The following is a 21637-nucleotide window of genomic DNA, read 5'->3' on the forward strand; positions in this document are numbered from 1 at the left end:
TATTTTAAATTCTTCTACATTAAAATTTTACACAATAATTACATTATGTGGTCACAAACTTTAACTCATATTCGTACAATTTATTGCTTGGCTCATTTTCATGCGTGGTATTAATATAAAGTGACAAATTATGCTTTACATACATACAGGGCTGTAAGACTTTAGAAAAAGTAGCCGATTAATAGAAGACAATAAAATGCCTCAGAAATGTGTTTTTTTTTTATTCTAACATATTTTATGTATATAACACACATCTATTTGATTAGGTATCACATGTTTAAATATTTTGTTCATATATGCAATGTTAACTTGTTGTGAATGTTAAAATGTTGTGGAACCACAAACCTTTTTAAGTTTTGGTATCGGCAAAGGTGTTACTAATAGAGAATAATTTACTTATGCGTACATCTCCATTCAAGTTAAGAATGAAAGAAAAACGGCCAGGAAACAAGAGAGAAGTGTAATTTTTTTGTGCAAAACGTTGCATTCTAATTTGACTTTGAAATTTGTGCTAGAAAAAATTCAATTTTAAAAATATTTATTTAACGCGTTACACGTTTGTCCTTTCGGTTGGAGGTGCACAGTAGTTAATCGGAGATGCACCCTTCGTATCAAGAGGCTACGTGTAAAAACCAAGAGGTTGCCACTCGCCAGCCCTAGTTGCGACCCGAGGCCTCCGTCTCGTTGACAATACGGTACAAATGACATGTCATTACAGCGGTAATTTTGCGTTTTAACCAGTCATTGTTAGCGGGAAAAGCGTGTAATTTATTACGTGAACAATATCTAAAGCCAGTCATTAGGGAAACTATTAAAATATGTCATACAAAGTTGCTAAAATTGTCGGTCATATGTAAATCAGGCATGTGTTAACATTGTCATATTGACAAGGTGAATGAATTATTTTTAATGTTATAATGTGCCTTAAATTTGTCCTTGAACACTATCAGTTAAAATATTAAATAAATACGTGCCATGCAAATTATTTGAAGTAGGCATCACTAGACAGGTGGGTTCCGAATCCGTAGTACTTAGTTTAATATTTTAAATTGAGAATCTTAAATTGCTTGATTTACTTGAACATAATGTATTTTGATTTCGACTTGCTTGGAATTGTATAATTATTAGTACTCGTTGAGTTTTACTGTTAAAACGTTTATTTTCATTGATAGGCAATTTCTATCTCTCAGGCTAGAAAAGAGGTCTTCAATTAAATAGACACATCACACATACGGAGTCGATACAACTCAATGGAGACGTTGATCTCAATAGTAGATCGTGGTTTTAAAACTTTAAGGTATGTCTTGATGTCAGAAAAACACATAAATGCAAAGCTAACCACAATAAATAAATAATTATGGCAATTATTTGCTAATTTGTGGAAAAATGATGCTTAAATTAACACACAGACGGGTTATTATTTTCTTATCTAAGTACCAAATTATCTTAGAATTATAGTAAGATAGCAATATTTCTTTCTATTGAATTATAGTATTTCGGAAAACTTTTGTAATTGCCTTTAATGTAACATTTCGTTCCTATCCTCTGTCGATAATTCAATTTATTCTAAGGAGTATTTACTGAGTTTCCTGGCTGACTACTCAACTAATAGAACTCCATTTAAATAAATAATATTTTAAATTCATTTAGAAGGTTACACGATTATTATTGTTACCATTGAATACCAGTTTTGACAATTTTTTGTCGAGACAAAACTATTTACGGTCTATTAAACGTTTTTTGTCATCAAAAACTTGTGTAAGTAATCATGTAACAAAATCAATGGGAGATCGTTCACGGTCACCTGCGCATGAGCGGCGACACATAATGACGTTTCCGCCGGATGCCGGACAATCAACGCCATTTTGATTTTGTTGATATTGTGCGTTCGCGTCCTCTGTGAATAATTGATGTATGATCGATAACAAGCCAATATAATAACAAATCAATCACAAATCTTAGCCTTTTGCGGTTTGTTATCTTTTTATCACACGAGATACTCAATGACTCTCTTTATGATTTTGAATACATACATAGAATATTTTGCGTGTATATTGATGTTTATTGAACTCATCATTTAATTTAATAAATCTGTTAAAAAACGAGCATGTTATATGTTTAATTAATGTGTATTTACTTTAAAACGGCATAAAAAAGTTTTAAACTATTCAAGGCTTTCGCACCGACCTCGGAAAGACGTTTGGCTTACGTAAAGTCTGGTATATTTTTATGTTAGTTTAGTTGCTTAACTGCCACAAGCGTTGCTGTGAAATCAATAGATTTCAGTTAATCACTATTTTACGATGTTTCTCAGATCTAGAATAAATGCGCGACCCTGTTTATTTATTGGTATATAAAGTTGACCTCTAGAAGATCCCCTTAAAACAAAATCGATTGTAATCTTTACCTAAATTTATCAGAATATGCACATAGAATATATTAATATGTATAAACTATATCCATATTTATAACAAAGCAAATTAAACAGTAACTTGATATATTTTAACTTTTTCGATTACCTAATAAGTTTTCAATTTAAGATACAATGTTATTAACAAAAGTTTTACTCAATACAAGTTTGTTTAATGAATTTATTAAAATAATGATTTAAGTGTTCTTGTGAAAATCTACTCGAATGAAATACATTCTGAGATTGACTTAGGTTCTTGCTAGTTTGTATTAAAATTTAATTTTAGATCCGTGGTCGAGTAGTGTGTACACCGGTTATCATGGGTACGCCACTCCGAGGTCCCGGGTTCGATTCCCGGCCGAGTCAATGTAGAAAAAGTTCATTAGTTTTCTATGTTGTTTTGAGTCTGGGTGTTTGTGGTACCGTCGTTACTTCTGATTATCCATAACACAAGTGCTTTAGCTACTTACATTGGGATCAGAGTAATGTATGTGATTTTGTCCAATATTTATTTATTTATAAATTTATAGTGTGTACGAGTCATCGCACACATTTGTAATTATAAGCCAATATTTTAATTTAATTTAGCTAGTACAACATTGTGATACAAAACGACATCAAAGCATTTTTGGTTAACGCAATAAATCAGTGTATATTCAGCACTCGACGGGTTCGGTTATTTTAGTACTCTCCGGAGTTACCATCCCTTAACTTACTACTCAACCCTACATAGTGTATGACGATTTAAAACCATCTGTAGAAGAATAATAATTCGTAAAAAATTGCATTAAAAAAGCCAAATATTTTTATATAATTATTATTTAGCGATGGGGTCGGGCGCTTCAGAGCTGGCTACTGACGTACCAGGATCAGACCTGCATCTCCCATCATCAGGATTGCGGTTCTCCGCCCAACAAGTAAGGTCCCTTAACTCATACGTGGACACGCTTTATGAGGAGGACTTAAATGGTGAGATATAAAAATTATAAATTATTTTTCTATAATACATTATTTGTAATACGAGTAAGTAAAGACGAACAGATGAATTAAATTAAGATTGTTCCGTGCAATGATATTTTTTAAATACCTAAACATTTGTATGCAAAGAAAGATTCAAAAAGGGCTTATTCTGTGATTGAATGAATATTCAATTCTTGTATTTGTATTCCAAGTATTTGTATTTAAAGTCAGGTATTTGGGAAGTTAGTTCTACAGTCCTATTATGTAGTGTCATGTGTATATGCTTTAAATGTAATCGTGATGACAATATTGCTTATCACTTCCTGACTTTTAGGATTTCAGACATATTTTTACTGATTACTTTGTCCAGACATATTGATGATTAGGTAATTAGCTGGTAAGACGGGAAACTAATCAGGTAGGTTTACGTCCATGGCGCACTTTTACATCGCAACTACAATCATTTCCGTCCTCTACAAATTGTCTTTGATAAAACCTTCTTTGTTTTACTTAAATAACTAGATACGTCTTTTTATTTAAATAAAATATCTTAAAAAGAAAGTTGATCGTTTTACTATTACGTTAAGTAAATTAAGAAATTGGTATAATTTATTATTTGTATGTAAACAACAAAATTGTTTTATTTATTTATTATGTTTATTTTAAATCAAGGCCGAATGTCAGTGGAGACAGAATGTGCTGTAGAGAGTTTAGTGCAGCGGATAGTGGATGGCGCTGGGCAGAGAGATCCGCGCTTCCGTTGCTGCCATCTCATAGCATTACATAGGGATAAGAAGGTTTGACATCTATCTGTATATAACCCGACCTTACCACTCCAAATCACTGATTAGAAATGGAAAAACAATTTCCCGTATGGATGTGGTGAGTGTGGTGGTGGACCAGCAATAGGGTGTGAAGTGACAACTTCTTTTTGACAGTAATGAATGTTTTTAGATACGTAATGATTATACGTGAAAAGACACCTTAGGTTTTGTAAATATTGAGGTAAGTGTTGCCTTAAAAATTAGCCTTAAAATGCCTTAGGACTACTCTATGTACATAAAAGTTTAGTGGCTTTTTCGCTCTCTCCAGTTTTCGTTCGATAACGCTAAATTGTACTCATCCGGTCTGCTGTTTTGGGACCCCCTGTACCACTCAAACAGAGAAGTGAAAATATAATATTATTACGGTTATAAATATCAATAATTTCGATCCGAGATCTAATTAAACTTAAGGGGAGACATTTAAAATAACTGTTACTACGTATGGAATACTCCGATTGAGTCAAAAATGTGATGAACGACGGGTGAGTCCATTGAGCTGTGTGGATGTGCTGTTTAATCGGGAACTGCGTGAACTTAGATAATTTCTAAAATGATATGTGTATTTAAGTTTGAAAATAGCTTCCGTTACATAGCCTACACGAGAAATATAACTGATGTTATAAAAAGAGTATTAGATTGAGATGGAGATGAGGGAGCTGAGGGAGATGTGAGCGACATGTGCAAGATAGAACAAATGACTAAAGAGGGAGATGGAACGATAAAAATAAACTGAGCATAGACCAAAGAATGGGAGTAACAGCAAACACGTGGTCATGATGACAATCTTAATATCAATTATTGTCTTTGACATGTCGTATTTAATTTAGAACTTGGAAATATAATGTCGTAACTATTTGGACTGAAATAATAATATTTTTTTATTAACACAGATGCGTTCGCGATCTCTAGAATATTTGGTGACACTAGATTCTCTGCCGATTCTGAACACAGTCAGCGACGAGTGCCGTTTACAAGAGGGTCCAGTCGGCTACGGAAAAATCAGACTGACCGGACGTGAAGCCGACAAGTGGTCCGAATTCCTCACTCCTACTGGCTATTTGAACAGGTGAGTGCATTTGTCTACTAGGCAAGAGAATTATCCTAATGAGCCTTTAATATTTTTAAATAATTTTGTGTCCGGTTTTGAATAATCTTCTTTTTAGTCATCGTTTCTTAAAAATCAGGTTATATCCCCATGGGTACAAACCGAGTTTATATGATTTAGAACGAAAGTTATACAGAGATCGATGATCAGACTACTCCTAAACATTGGATGGCTACCGTAGCTCGTCAGTAGTTGATAGTAGATTAGAGTAGCTCGATGTGTGTGAACAGGGACAAGGTGGTGGAGCGCTGGGTGGAGCTGGTGGCGCGCTGTGCGCAGGCGCGCGGCGGGGGCGCATCGCGCGCGCTGGGCGCCCGCGCCGCCGGGCGCGCCGCGCCGCTCGCCTACTGCTACCTCGAGCGCGGTGAGTGGCACGGGCGCTGGCTCTGCGCCTGTGGCGATAGTGAGCCGGGGTAATGGATTCGATGCATGAAATATTCGATAAATATGGTGGAGCAATGGAGGGTGCTCGTAACTGTAACACCATAAACCGCACGAAGCGGTTACATTAACACTTTAATAGAACAAGTTTCGAAAATTTCACAATATATTTTAATAATTAGATTATTTGTCTTTAACGTGACATATTTAGACGGGCTTAGTACAAATACGTCCGGTGGTTGTATACCGCCCGTCATGCAATTATCTGTTTGTGCTGCAGTATTCCGATTTGAAAAAATAGAGAGCCAGTCTAATTACGGGTTTATGGGATACTTTAGGGGTTGGCCGTGAGGTGTTAGTCATAAGGAGCTTCGGAGTTCGAGCTTGTCTCATACCAAAATTCATTAAATTAGGTTCAGTGGTTTGGCCGCGAAAGAGCAACAGGCTGATAAACAGACAGAGACAGAGTTACTTTCTGAACAGATAAAATTATTGTACATAGTACTTTAGAGTACTTGGTTGGTAGCGCCATAATTTAAAGACTGATTTAATAATATTTGCAATGTCAAGGTACCACTTACTTAACAGATGGTGCTCGTCTTCATTTTAAAATCAATAAAAAGAAGAGCTAAAAATCTTATGCCATACATAAATTCCACTCTTCAAATTGTATTGTTAAACAACAAACTTGTAAGAAATTGATTAAGCATTTGATATAGATATGTTTATACATACATCATAATAGCTTGTAGTTTTTGTGTTTTTTATTTCAGTTTGTATAAGTCGTAAAATAAATGACGTCACTAGACTCGTCCCAGTTTATTTCTCGACTATTCTGTAGTATATTCGCTCGCCTACCCCTTGATTGTGCACACGCGTCTAGACTATTTCTGTACGCGCAATGGCGCAATGTTGCCCATAGTCGAGGGCGTGTCGAGTGTGGTTGCGGGAGGGCTGTTTCCTTTCATTAATATAGAGCGATCAACCTTACCCCAACCATTCACGATATTTAAAATAAAAAACCATAAATATTTTCATAATGTTTTTCCCGCACTCTTCAATCATTTAACAAGTAAAAGCTATAAATTTTAACGTCATTTGATACTCGACGGTATTCACAGTCGTATTACACAGTAGTTACTCGTATAACCGAACTGTCGACTTTATTCGCAGTAGTTTTAACTTTTCCACGAACCCATTTAGAACTGACTCTCGAAATGTCCCAGTTAGTTGAAGCTCTGCGAGTGTATTTGCAAAGTTTATTTAAATAATAATGTTGATGGATTGCATCGCTGGGTTCGTCGCTTCAAAGCGAACCTTCCTCATTCGTTACGTAAGCGCTTTAAAATGTGGAATACTAATTATACATTTAAAATAATATTTTTCGTCTGTTTAAAAGAGACGTTTACGTGAAAGAAAAGACTGTTTTCTATGGTTGTTTATCTCGCGTTCAATTAACGTAATGATACATTTCATTTTATTATCTGTTCCAAGTAATTGTTTGTTACTCATCATAATATTTATTATTTAAATTAAAAAAAAAGAGAAATATGGTCTTTATCGTAATAATATTACTTTGCTAAAATATACAGACGATATATAAATCTACTCGGAGCGAAGCGTCTTATAGTTGTAATTGCGCGTAGGTATGTCGTAAAATTGTACCGTAACATACAGCTTTCAAACGAAAGATTATTTTTTATTTCATACGTTTTATGTATTGTAATACAAATCACCGTTCACGATCTCCGCACTGTTGACAATCTCGCGAGATTGATTAATATTTAACGTTTCATCCAATTTTACGGCGTTATATATATGTATATTTGTATGACAATTAAAAAAAATATATGTGTATTTCGGTGGCTATAATGAAAGTCGAAAACACATACGAGTCTCTATGGAGGAATACAGGCGAAGTGAGTTTGTAACCGTGCAACTTCCATGGCCCAGTCAGCCACCAAGCGGCCGCGGAGCACCGCCTGGCCATCGTGGAGGGCGCGGCGTGCGTGCGGGTGCGGGTGGGCGCGGGGCGGGCGGAGGCCAAGCTCGTGCTGGGCGCGCGCGCGGGCGGCTGCAGCGCGCACGCCTACGCCCCGCGCGTGCCGCTCACGCACCCGCTCGCCCCGCTGCACTACGCGGCCGCGCAGGCGGTACGGCTCCTCTCTTTCCCCCTCTCCCAACTCCGTATGTGACTCTATCGCAAACATATATATTATTGACTTTTCTATTTATTGTAACGATTTGTAATTCATAGTTATCCTTAAATCCTGAGTTAATCATAGTCGTGTAAATTATATGATACTAGTTTTTGCACATGGCTTTTCCCGCGTGTTAAGGGGTGGGATTTAGGTATAAAATAGTATAGTGAAGCATATGTCCTTCGTTGGGGTTCAACATTGCTACATAACAAATTCCATCAAATGCGGTTCAGTGATTTAGCCGTGAAAGCGTAACAGATAGACAGACAAATAGATACTTTCTGATTTATAATAATAGTGTACATTAGCAAAACCCGCCAGACGTTATCCTGTTATATAAAACAATTCTGATGGCAATCAGTTGAACTGTATAAGACCGCCTAGCGACGTAATCGAACCCCTTGGGCTAATGTCATCCCCACTCCTAGCACATACTTTAAGCTTAATTGGAGGGTAATTCCTTAAAAAAGAGGATTCTTAATCTTATATAAAAAAAAAAAATACAAAAAAATTGTTAATGTGCTGCATTGCCACCTAAGAGTTACAACCAAATGGATAGTCATATAAAATGTTTCTCCAAGAAAGTTTACTTACTTGTGCCAACTTATCTCAAACAGATATACCAAAGTCCATTTTAATATGATTTTGAAACATTGTTTCATTTCTCTTGTTTGATTTTTTTTCAATAGGATTTTTACGCAGCTGCAGTCGCACCGCCGCCGTCGATAGTCAGTGCCGATCGAGCTTCGACATGGCAGCTGTGGCATCCTATCCTGGAAGCCACATTGGATGGCCATAACTCCCCGGATTCTTCCATCGCCAGAGTCGCGGGAGCCCTGAATAGCATGATTGACAAAATGAGAGAAGGATGCTTCCAGGTATCGTATAAAATTCTCATTGTAATAACTCTCTCGAACAAAATTGATCTCTATTAATATGTTTTAATAAAATATGTGTCCTATTCGTTTTAAAGTTTACTGACGAAAGTATCTTCGTTTGAATTTAATTTCTACACATAATAATATCCTTAACATTTTGAATATAAATACATATATTTACCAATTTCACACGGGACACTGTCCAAAACAACAATTCCATAATGATATTTATCTTCAACCCTCGAAGGTAAATATCATCACAACATGGTTTGGCTTCGTTCTGGCTTCTGTTGCCGTTGGACGCGAGATGATGTTCCGATACTATCTTTGTTTAATTCGTGTCCTCTAGACTGGGAGATCTCGACTCGCACTACACTAGACCATTGGCTAATAATAATGTCGGGAAGGGACTATCCACACGTACTCATAGACTCAGACTCGGTGAAGGATACCGTGCGGCTTGTGTGCAGGGCGCCGCGCAGCTGCTGAGCCGGCACGCGGCGTGGTGCGCGCTGCGCCGGCGCGTCGAGCGCGTGGCGGCGCGCGGCGGCGCGGAGCGATTCTTTCTGTGCGCCCACATCGCGCACCACCTGCTGCTCGTGCTGGACGAGTGCGTTCCTGAGCGCTTATTCATAACTGGGCAGGTCGTGATCGACTACTGTGAAGCAGCGAGGAGTGTATTTCCAGCCTGCTGCACTTGTGCGAGCACGGCGGCGTGTCGGGCTTCGTGTTCGCGGTGGAGCGCGCCGGCGCGGCGCGGCGCGGGGCGCGCGCGCACTCGTGGGCGGGCGACGCGCTCGCGCTGCGGCACGCGCTGCAGTACCTGCGCCGCCTGGCCGGTGAGGGCGAGTGCGAGTATTATGAGGTCGTCAAAATCCTTAGTAAAAACAAGGTTCTTCAAACAGAGGCGTCTACATATATATTAAAGTCTAGTGCAAAGGGTTCTATTATTTTCTTTCATACGAAGAAAGCGTATGACGTGTCTCTGTTAGGTTTTAAGATCGCGCTAGCGGGGTAAGGAGTGGTGCACGTGTGAGACCAGCAGAAATGTTTAACAAATAGCGAAGCTCTGTTCTCAGTGGGCGAGGACGTGCCGCAGTCGCCGGCCGAGCGCCTGGAGACGGCGCTGTGCGGCCGCTGGGCGGCGGCGTGGCGGGCGCGCGCGGGGCCGCGGGGCGCGGGGGCGGCGCCGCCGGCCGCCGTGCTGCGGTACCTCGCCACCGCCACGCAAGAGCTGCTCGCGTGCAAGAATATGGTGTCTTATGTGAGTGTGCTCCCCATGCATACACGAACATGACATTCACTATCATTCACTTCTAAATTTAAAGCGGGCGATATAACGAGGTACTTGTATAATGATATTATATATAAAAACCTTCTCCTTATATATTTTGGTTTAGTAGATTTTTCTATAGATAGATGGCGTTGATTGATAATGTCACTTTTCTGAATCGCGCTGTCGCGATGTTCGCTGCTGGGTGGGATATAATTCATATAATGTAGAACTACATATGTAAGTCGATCAAATAAAATTAAAGTTGGGAACAGTGAAACGCCTTCCCCACAACCTCGTAAATAGTTAGGCTGTTGCAATATGGTTCCTCATTCGTTAGTAACATGAATACGCCAGTGGTGAGCTGTTAAACGGCGTCGCGGGTTATTCATTTCAATTAGATACACCAAAGTCCGCCCACCGACGACCACTTTTATTTTTAATTAAATCTTTAGTACAAATTGAATGGATTCTATTATATCATGTAATGGTACCATAACAATCAAACATCTAGGAACACCACAATTCGTTCCGTGCGAACCTCCTCCAAGCCACGTCCCTCCACCAGGAGCACGTGGAAGATCTGGTCCATATCCTGGCGATAATGTTGGACCAGGCGCGGGACGCCTACCTCTCAAACCTCCAACATAGTCTCTCTCTGGACAAGGAACTCGCGTCCTACAGGTAAGGTTTTTATATTCGTGTTTAGGGTCAGATTTAGAGCTCTGGAGGACAAGAGCCATATAATAAGGAACGTATAAACAAAACAAAATAAAATAATTAAATTAAAATGTATTCAACTAAGATGCAAATGGTTCGTAATTTCGCCGTTCCGTACGTAGGCGCCGTGGCTTAGTTGGTTAAAGCGCCTGTCTAGTAAACAGGAGATCGCGAGTTCGAATCTCGCCGGGGCCTCATTAAAAAATGTAATGGCAAAAGCATATTTTTTACAAATACCTTTTATAACTACATAAGTAGTTTTTTGTTTCTTCCTTGAGCGTTATTCGGCACTTGGCAAATAAATACTATGTAGAGATATTTTTAACGTAAAAGCTACCAGGCCCGACTCTTCACGGGTAAATAATTTTATCGTATAGTATTTTTTAACCTCACACAGAGTGGTCGACGTTAACACATTAAATGAAACGACTATTAATACGCGTCTATACAAGGCTGATAAAAGAATCCAAAAAACCAATAGACGAATATTATAAAATTGAAATTTTCGAACAAAATAATTCAAACGGAAAACAAAACACGATTTGCAAAATTAGTTCAATAACCTGTAAAAACGGCAACGCCTGGACGTACCCGCTCTCCCGCTCCCCGCACCGTCCCCTTTGACTTCAGCTGGCATTACTTTAGGTTAATAATTTTGTGAATGAATAGTTCAGAACGGCAACGTTTGACCTATTTTGGCCGAAGTTATGGACCCGCTAGTATTTATGTAACAATATCTCCGATAATGTTATATATTAATGAAATGAAAAAACAGGTCCCGTGGCTAAGTTAATGAATCTATTTGATTTTATTTTGCGTTTGGTTTTAAAACGCCATATGTTATTTGGAGTATCATTCAATGCGTTGATGCCACAGCCACATTGTATAAGCGTTGCTTACCGATCAGCTGATTAAATAAAGGCTAATATGTTAAAGTTAAAAAACTAAATGTATTTATTTATATATGAAATACATATAATTAACTCATAATACTCGTACATGGACTTGTTTTGTTATTTTTCTTTACATATAAACTTTTAACAAAAATCTTGAAGAAAGTATTGACAATCACCTTCTTCTTGATCTTTCTTTATAGTCGTGATTAGAATATGTGAATCTTAACCGATGATTGCGAGTTCAAACCCGGGCGAGCACCACTGAATTTCACGTGCTTAATTTGCTCTTATAATTAATTTCGTGCAACGTGCAGGCGATACACGTTGCAGTCGAAAACCATTCATACTAGAACGGTAAGGTCCAAATCCTTCGCCTCAAAATAGAAGGCCTCAGTCCTCGCGCAGGGCATATATATTTATAAAAAAAATAACTCAAGGGCGAGGAAATGGAAGAAGCTGAAGGACTACTACGACGCGTCGTCCGCGTGCCTCATCGACGCCGCGCGGGCGGACGCCGCGCGCCGCGCCCGCGCGCCGCACGCGCCGCACGCGCCGCACGCGCACCGCCTGCTCGCCGACGTGCTGCGCTGGCTCTACCGAGGTCGGTCACTGGCGATCCGGGAGACTATCAAAATTAATCTCCATAGTCTTCTATGTTTTAATACTCTATTTATAATATACGTATTTATTATTGTTAGGGCAGCTGGCACGGATACATACTCATACTTCTTCACTATGACGACGACGTTAGTATCATTTTAACCGCTTTTAAGTGCTCAATAATTGAACCAGCCCCGACTATAATAAGCAACGTGATCATCTTCGCTCGTCAATCGTCTGAGCCATCTATTTACATCTGCAGGCGCCAAAGAAGACAAGAAATACCTCGGACCGGTTCTAAAACCATATCTGAACGATCTCTATGACACCGCTTTGGAGAACTCCTGGTTTTTGGAAGATTTCGAGGATAAAAAGTGTCTGGGGGAGTTTGAAGGATTGAAGTCGTACTGCCTCAGCGTTCACGAGGGATCGGACCCCTGTGTGGGGTTGCTCGATGCCGCGAAGAAGTTCGCGTGGGCGAAGGCTTTGGTGGACGTCTTGGACCGATATCGTCATTTTGGTAGGTTTTTTTTAACTTATCTTAAAACTAGGTTGTAGGGTTTTGTGCAAGCCCGTCTGGATAGGTACCACACGCTCATCATACAGCAATACGTAGTATTGTTCTGTCTCGGTTGGAAGTAAGTAAATTTTAGTTTCGAAGGTTGGTGGCGTATTGACGATGTAAGAAATGGTTACTATTTCTAACAGCGCCAATGTCTATGACCTGTGGTGACCACTTAACATCAGGCGGCTCATTTGCATGACCGACTATATAAAATAAATAATTGCAGAAGATCGATAACATTATAGAAGTATCACAAAACACACTTTATTTTTGAATAGGTATTTTCCATTATCCACAAATAAAATTTAGATTTAGTCGAGATCCCCAATTAGTATTTCCTTAAAAATGATTTACGATTACAATGTACGATTTCATTTCGAGCATAATATAATAAAATAAAAAAAACGTTGATCCAATTGAAAGAAACCCGTGTTTTTATTTCCCCTCGAGAAATCAAAGTTAAAACTTTCAGGCAAATCAAAGCTTTTATATTTGAAAGGGTCGCTCTGTTCTAAAAGGCTTTTAACAAAATTACTATGACAATAACAATATCGCAATAGTTTCATAAGTATTGAATATTAAATGTTTTGTTTTTTGTATTTGTGACTTAATAAGATAGACGAAGACTTGATTAATAAAAAAACAGTGGAAAAAATATTATATTGTAAATGTAGCCTTCTGCACAGGACATATTTAAAGGCACAAGTGTTTGAGCAAACAATGCTCTCTGTGTTTCCTGACTCTTAATCCGATGGAACGGCAATCTGACTCGCCCGGAATGTCAGACGTAAGATCAACGGCTTTAAGTATCTCAAAAGCTATTCCAATTAAAGTGTCAAAGACAAACGAATATGCTATATATATTGATAAATACTAATTCTAATGATACCATTGAACTGAAGTTTATTTTATTCGTTTGTATGAAATATAGCTAGATTTTTTTTTTTTAAATGTTTTAGGGGGCAAACGAGCAGGAGGCTCACCTGATGGAAAGTGATTACCACCGCCCATGGACATCTGCAACACCAGGGGGGTTGCAGGTGCGTTGCCGGCCTTTTAGAAAGGAGTACGCTCTTTTTTTTGAAGGTTTCTAAGTCGTATCGGTTCGGAAAACCCGCCGGCGAAAGCTGGTTCCACAGAGTGGTTGTGCGAGGCAGAAAATGTCTTAAAAATCGCGCTGTTGTGGATTTTCGGACATCTAGATGGTGCAGGTGAAATTTAGAATTTTGACGAGATGTCCGAAGGTGAAATTCAGCTGCCGGGATTAATCCGAACAATTCCTCGGAACACCGATGTCTATGGGAGATGAGAAGGTTCAGAGCGCATTCCTCCGCACCCAGAGTTCCGCCTGGTGTTCCCGACGGGAGGCGGGCAGGCGCTGTCGCACCGCGCGCGGCTGCCGCGGCGCGCGCGCGCGCTCACGCTGAGCCGGCGCGCCAAGGCCGACGCCAAGCTGCGGCTGGCCACTCGGTGCGTGCTGGCGGCGTTCAACTCCACCCTCGTCGGAAGGTGCGTGACGTTTGTTTTAAATGCATTGTGGTGATGGGGTGGAACTGTGACGAACGTCAAACTAGGTAGTGTTACTGAGGAATCACTCGACGGTAAATATCTGACTCTGGATAAGCCAAAAGACCAGGGCCGGATCTACCGTATGACTTTTTTGGCTTCAGCCCAGGGCCCCGTGGATTCAAGGGGGCCCCAGCGACGTCAAGTCAAAGTCAAAAATAGACGATAATGCGAAAGAATCCATAACTTTATTAAATTAAACAGATAGTATGGTTTGCAGCCCTGCGAGTCCTGCAATTAATCAAACCAATTCAATTAATCCAAGTCTATGTTCAGATATGTGTCTTAGGTGGGCCCCTGAGTAGTGTTAGCCCAGAGCCCTCTAAACTTACGGACCGGCCCTGCAAAAGAGACATGGTTTTCAGGGATTATGTTTTGTATGTGTCTTTGTTTACTTTCGCGTGAATAACTTTTCAAAACTCTCTCTTCACTAATTTTATTAATCCAGTCACTAGAATTATCGTCCCATGTATTATTAATATCTAAAATAAAATAGGATTACAAATACCGGGTAAAAATCTCCGTTAGCAAAATAGGTAAATGCGTCATGCTATCTTCGACGCTGTTTAGCCAACGTGCGTTTCTCAGTTCCAAAAGGTCGGATCCCATTCTGATCGGAAGAAGATTATACTGCACATTATTCAGTATGTAGTTGTTATGTGACTAATTCATGTATATACTTTTGTGGGGCAATGTATGCGGTTCTACAATAGGATCCCACAAAGCGTTCCAAATGTTTCTGTTGCCAAATTAAAAAAAAAATGTTAAGGAACGCTTGTGTGCGAAAGGTTACTATAGAATTAGTAAGTTTATGATTGATAGCACACCTTGGGAATGAAACGATCACCTCCTGGCTATTTCTATTCATATTCAATTTATATATTTAATTAGTTTGACAAAAAAAGACCCGATTAGTTTATTTCGCCGATTCTTCTCAGGTCAGGGTGTTTCCTTTTCCGAACCGGTGCAGTGGTAGTGTTTAATTTGACAATCAATAAGTAAATGTAAAGCTTCTATATTGAATTCGAGTTTGAATTTGAGTTTGAGTTCTCTGAGAGGAAGAGCTCGCTAAGCGTGTTACAATCCTGTGATCAGCAGCTCATACGTCACATTTGCCACATCGGCCATTTGCGATAACTTCTCAATTAAGACATAATAGACTGCCTTATACCAATATTATATAAATAAGATATTGAACGAAAAATATAATTGTTTCAAGATTTTTGTTATTCATTTTATATTATATTGTGCGTAAATTCGTGAGCGTGCAATTTAATGACTTCTCTTGCCGTACCGTGTTCGTGCACTTGCAATATGCAATTACCGTTACATGGCAATATTATATTAATTTACACACACACACAGAAAAACGTGCGTATCACATATCACATATCACATACGCGTTTTCGTGCACATACTTGTTTTTTTTTATACATGTCAATTCAATAGTAGAAAAAAGCCGATAGTTTCAATATTCCTAGCCGGATAAAAAAAAAATATTTTTAAGTTTATTCTATACACCAATTCTTAAATTTGTATATAAAACTTTATTACACCCGTTTGAAGCCGGTACTAAAAGTGACATTGTTTTTTTTAAATATAACCTGTGACGCAACAGACTTTGTAAGGATTCCAACGGATCTTACGTATATAAGTTAAGATTGAGAAAAAAAAATCACATACGTACATAGCTCTGAAAACAATACACTCCTTTTTTGGGAAGGCGTGTAAAAAGATTACGCACATGAGTATAGGTTTCTAAAAAGGTCGGTTTATAAAGAAACAGATAAAACAGTTGGTTATCGCCAGCGCTCCCTCTGCATATCAGATTAGTATTCAACCCGCATTGACTACAGTTTACAGGCACAGCCGCGTTTACATCGACCCCTGACCTTTCAGCGGAAAATGGGATTTTGATAATTTACTTCTCGAAGATATTTTTCCGAATACGTTGCGGTAAAATATTTAAATCGAATGCTACATAAACCGTGATAAAACCTTTATTATTTAAATCAAAATCAGGTATTCATCTTATCTAGTAGTAGTAATTATACGAAGAAAATATTTATTTTGATGTATGAAATGAACCTTTGTATGGAATAGAAATAAACTTGGCTTTAGACTTTTGGCTCAGAAATATTACACTCAGCCTTCGGAAATCATGTAGGTGGTACCGCCCACTTAGACTTTGTTGGTGCCAAGATCTAACACATAGTAACAGGTTATCTATTCTCCTAATAAAGAATACTTTTCTAAATATAATAGTTTGCAGATAAAAGTATCGTTATATAAAAATTTTATTGAATAAATGCCTAATTCGTTCTATCCATACAAATGCCGTATTTCATTCAGTAGGAGTAATAAATGAAAACTTAATAGCGTATAGTTAATAATGAACTATACGCTATTAAGTTTTCATGGACTAAATTAATCTTGTATTTTAGAGCTCCATCAAAACAAATATCTCATAACGGAAGTACAGAAGAAATTCTCACAAGTGTAAGACATGGTAACTTTTGGAGGAACACTACAAAACCCGACGTCATTCCATCAACTTCGAACACCAACACTTTAGACCAACCCAAGGTTAGGCGAAGATCAAGAAGGAGCAGACCGGCTACATCCCATGGGTTTCCGGAAATTACCATCACAAATCAATCCGACACCAAAACTTTAAGGCGAAAATATCACACATTGAAGAGCTTGGTTTACAAGGAGCCCGTGGAAAGTATCAAGGAACTGCGCGAGAGACCGAGGTGTGCCGGGTCTACCGTGAGGGATAAAGAACATTTGAGTAGGCCGACTATACTAGAAACCTTGGACTTTATCAATGGTGTGAAAGACTCGTTTTGCGGTAAATATTTTTCGATATTGGTCATATATGTTAAGTTTTTCTATTCTATGCAATTTTTATAATTCTTATTGAATAATATAATGAATTGGCATTGATTAGTAAAACGCATAATACGAAGGCAGCACGTCGTGTTATGTTATTTGAGTAGTTACAATTAGCTACGTTAAATATGTGTAACTGTAAGGGTTGGCATACCACGCTATTATATTCATAATATGCGGAGGTGGATGGGAAACGTGCTAGCTGATGGTAAGTAGTCATTACCGCCCATTATTATTTTTTATTATTATTTTGTTTTAATGTGAGAGGGGGCAAACGAACAGGAGGCTCACCTGATGGAAAGTGACTACCACCGCCCATGGACATCTGCAACACCGGGGGGCTTACAGGTGCGTTGCCGGCCTTTCAGGAAGGAGTACGCTCTTTTCTTGAAGGTTCCCAAGTCGTTTCGGTTCGGAAAAACTGCCGGCGAAAGCTGGTTCCACAGAGTGGTTGTGCGAGGCAGAAAATGTCTTAAAAATCGCGCTGTTGTGGATTTTCGGACATCTAGGTGGCCCCAGTTCAAAGAGCAAGACCGGCTTCGCCGTCTCAAGGTGAAAGTGAACGGCGTTCAAGTTGGAGTTGAGTCCCCTTATGTTGCAGAAGTGCACAGTGTGGGTGGTAGGGGTTGCCTTATGATGCCTGCTCCGCTTGCCCCGAACAGTGGCGAGCGCAAAATTGCCCCCCCCCCCCGGAATTTGGAGGGCAGCCTGGGCATCTGTGCTCAGGTAGTGTACGTCCTGAGCATGAATGCCCAGAGAGGGATTCTCCACCGCAGTCGCTGATGGTACCCTCCTAGGGTATTACACTAATGTATCAGTGCTGTAAGAAATATTAATAATTTCTTATCGTCGACAATGCGCAACCAATCTTGAAATCTATATTTATGTCTTTTTTACCTGTTTTTACTTTGGACGACTCAACCTTGAAATCGGAACACATCAATACTAATTTTTGATGCTTGGCGGTAGAATATCTGATGAATGGGTGGGATCTACTCAGACGGACTTGCACAAAATCCTACCACCGAGTGTCATTCAATCTATCTCCCTCTTCAAATTTTTGCATCAAAGTCTAGCATAACAATATAACAGTATAAATAATAGTGCAATGCTTCGAATTAATTAAGGAACTGCTAATATTCCTATTTACCCCTCTTTTCAAGCGTATCACTCGGAGTGGTGGCGACAGTAGCCCCAGGGATCAGGATCGAGCCATCGACTTTTAGATCTCCAGGCGGCCCGTAAAACGTTGCCTATTGACTCGTTCCGTCTCACTTTAAATATTCAGGCCTACTGGCGAATAGACTACCCAATGGTCCATATCTTTTGCCCGTAGACAGTAGCACTTTAAAAAATAATTAAAGACGTTATTTAAACGTATTTCCGACCGCTGCGCCTCCTCCGGCGCAGTGGAGGAGTCGGGCAGCTCGGAGGCGGAGGAGAGCGCGTGGGCGGCGCGCGACGAGTGCGTGGTGTGGCGCGCGAGCCCGCTGGGCGGCGCGGGCGCGCGCTGCGGCGGCGCGCTGCACGCCGCGCTGGGGGACCTCGCGCCCGCGCTGCTCGCGCGCGGGGCCTTCTCCGTGAGTCGCTTTGCCGATACAGTGATGTGCATGTGTAGAATCTTTTGGCGCCTGTTTCATTTACGCCGAACGCAGGTGCTGTTCTCCGACTAGATTTTTATATATAATAATAGTGAGGACGTTTAGTCACCGAGCATGAGAACGGTAAAAAAACCAAACACCTACATGAATTAAAAAAACGCTGTCGGATGTTGAAACGTTGAGTTCACGTTAGTATCTGACTTTCAGATCGCACCTGTTCAAATACTGCCAACGTAATGTTCAATTAGCATTCTTAAAGCTAAATACATACGAGTGGCCCAGAAATAATAGTAATGTGCAATGGATTTATTATTATTTTATTTATTTAAATTAAAATTATTAACTGAATAGTTACCGTATACATCGTGACCGCGTGGAATGGTGGCATGAATGGTAACAGCATTTCCCCGTTGAATCGCAATTCCGATCCTCTGGGCAAAGAACGAACCAGCCCTCCTGTCAACAGTGGAGGCAATAAGATGCGCTGTTATACTTTTAGAGATAACTGTCGTCTTCGCAGCGGTATACAGAGCGCATGTGGCCCCGCAGGTGCTGCAGGAGCTGTGCGCGCTCACCGCCAACAGCGAGGGCGCGCTGTTCGCGCTGCACCGCCTCGCGCGCGCCGCACGGGCGCGCTCCGCCGACTCGCGCCGGTCGGTCCCGCTCGCACCACGCAACACACGACATTATTTTCTTTTCTTTTTTTCAAATGTCAAATCAATAATGTCAGAAAGAGAGAAATCAGTAACTAAACACATAACAAAGTTTATAAATACGCTTCATAATTTAATATTTATTTTTATTAACAATTACAAAAATTAAACAATTACTCTAGTACTTGGAGACTCCCAGACACGGAAGAGTCAGCGCAGGAGGCGCCGCAGATATACCGACCGAGGCCCCCGGACTACGTGTCCGGAGACGAGGCTCCACAGCCGCCGCCGCTGCCGCGACACAGTAACGAGAAGCAGGTACATCAACTGCTACTAACATCATAGACACAAAATTTCACAAACAAACTTACGTGACAAATCAAGCTGAAGATACGACATTTAATTATTCTATGTAATGACTGCAAATCGATAAGAGTTACTACTGAGTTTCTACTGAGTTTCTTGTTAATTTTTTTGGTTAGTTAGTCCTTGGAATTTGCAGCCATATAACTTCCGCCCAGTTAAACCGCTTGTGCCAGGAGTGGGTTCCATTGAGATTTTGCGCCACTAGATCAACAAAGTAGGTAAACGCACACAAGAAAACAGATAGACGTACATTAAGACGTGATTCTGTAAATACAGAAACTAGCTCATGAAATTTAATTAAACCCAGTTAATTATACCTTATCTAAAATAAAGTAATTACTCAAAGGATCATAATAAATAGTAAAAACGTACTAGTTCTAATGGCCCATTACGAACTTTGAAGGAGCCCAGCGACGCGAAATTGTCTCTGGTATGACAAACTATAGTCTAGACATTTTTTTTTAAATATGATTATATAATAATGTACAGCAAAGAATATTTCTTTCAGCCAAAGCAACATACAGATTTCGTGCCGCAGTCCCGTCTGGAGACATTGCAGGCTGACATGGATCAATTGCAGCTGATCTCATCCAAACTCTCCCTCCAAAGCTTGACCCAAAACCCGAACCATTGCACGGGCATCATTAATCCTATTTACGACATAAAAATGCCGAGAGATAAATTTACTGTCAAGCGAACCAAGTCGTTAGGCAGGAGCTTCAGTTCTAGGAATCTAGGCATAGAAATAACTAGGTATAATTTAAGTCTAGGTCAGAGAAACGGGAAGAGGACGAACGACGTTGTCACAGCTATTAACGGTACCACGGGCGAGACGGGGTTGGAGTTTAGGAATAATTTTTTTCATAAAAATTGCGTCTCCAACGTTGTCGGTGATTCGTATAGAATAAGTAGAGTTACTATCGACTAACTAATATAAGAAGATAAATGGTAAGGCAGGGAATATATACGCGTGCTTGGTGGTAGGGCTTTGTGCAAGCCCGGCTGAGTAGGTACCACCCATTATTATATTCTACCGCCAAACAGCAATACTTAGTATTGATGTCTTCCGGTTTGGATGGAGTGCGCCAGTGTAACTACGGGTATGGGACATAATATCTTAGTTCCCAAAGTTGTGTGTGCGGTGTAAGGAATGGTTAATATTTCTTACAGTCCCAATGTTTATATGTGATGACCATTTACCATCAAGTAGCCGATTTGCCCGTCCTTCCTATAACATAAAAAAAAAAAATTTAAGGCATACAAAGTGGGCTCGAAAGTCATAAATATAAAGTGTTATTGTTTTTTTTTTTTCAAATTCTTTATTCAAATTTATTTATCAATATACGTTGACTGGATTTAGGATTTTTTCCGTAATAATAAATATATGTATGTTATCGTGATGTTAAGTCTCAAATTGCGTGTAGCAATTAACGTAATGATATAAAAATGGCTTAAATTAATCAATGTTCTTTATTTGAATTATTATGTTTCATTTTAAATAAAAACTTTTTACTAAAATTGCAACATTTTTAGAGTCCCTAACCGATTTGGTTTTTAAAAAAGTTTGTTTTATTTTTATTATCTAAAGAAGTATTCATCACGGGTATATTTAGTAATAGTGATGTTGTTTTGTTCAATAAAATATACTAACTGGTTGTTTATTATTTAACCTTTTAAATATTTTCTTTACTTCATACCTTATTGTACACCACAAAGAGAAAATAAATAAATAAAACATGGATA

General features: G+C 39.4%; 1 protein-coding gene and 1 non-coding gene across 2 annotated transcripts; both read left to right on the forward strand.

The window, feature by feature from the left end:
• The first annotated feature begins 3226 nt into the window (after nucleotides 1–3226).
• Nucleotides 3227–20822, forward strand: LOC113395772 (uncharacterized). Its single transcript, XM_064216688.1, has 18 exons — nucleotides 3227–3379; nucleotides 4043–4167; nucleotides 5085–5260; nucleotides 5530–5663; nucleotides 7634–7833; nucleotides 8571–8764; nucleotides 9109–9369; nucleotides 9447–9640; nucleotides 9839–10023; nucleotides 10547–10716; nucleotides 12086–12249; nucleotides 12511–12768; nucleotides 14154–14322; nucleotides 16824–17233; nucleotides 18685–18854; nucleotides 19317–19528; nucleotides 19711–19846; nucleotides 20403–20822. The coding sequence occupies exons 1-18, from the start codon at nucleotides 3238–3240 to the stop codon at nucleotides 20820–20822; spliced, it is 3720 nt and encodes a 1239-aa protein (XP_064072758.1). The 5' UTR covers nucleotides 3227–3237.
• Nucleotides 10874–10947, forward strand: Trnat-agu (transfer RNA threonine (anticodon AGU)). The gene has a single exon. It is a non-coding gene; the product is annotated as a tRNA-Thr (tRNA).
• Nucleotides 20823–21637: the final 815 nt, after the last annotated feature.

This window comes from Vanessa tameamea, chromosome 13, assembly GCF_037043105.1.
Source record: "Vanessa tameamea isolate UH-Manoa-2023 chromosome 13, ilVanTame1 primary haplotype, whole genome shotgun sequence".
NCBI lineage: Eukaryota > Metazoa > Arthropoda > Insecta > Lepidoptera > Nymphalidae > Vanessa > Vanessa tameamea.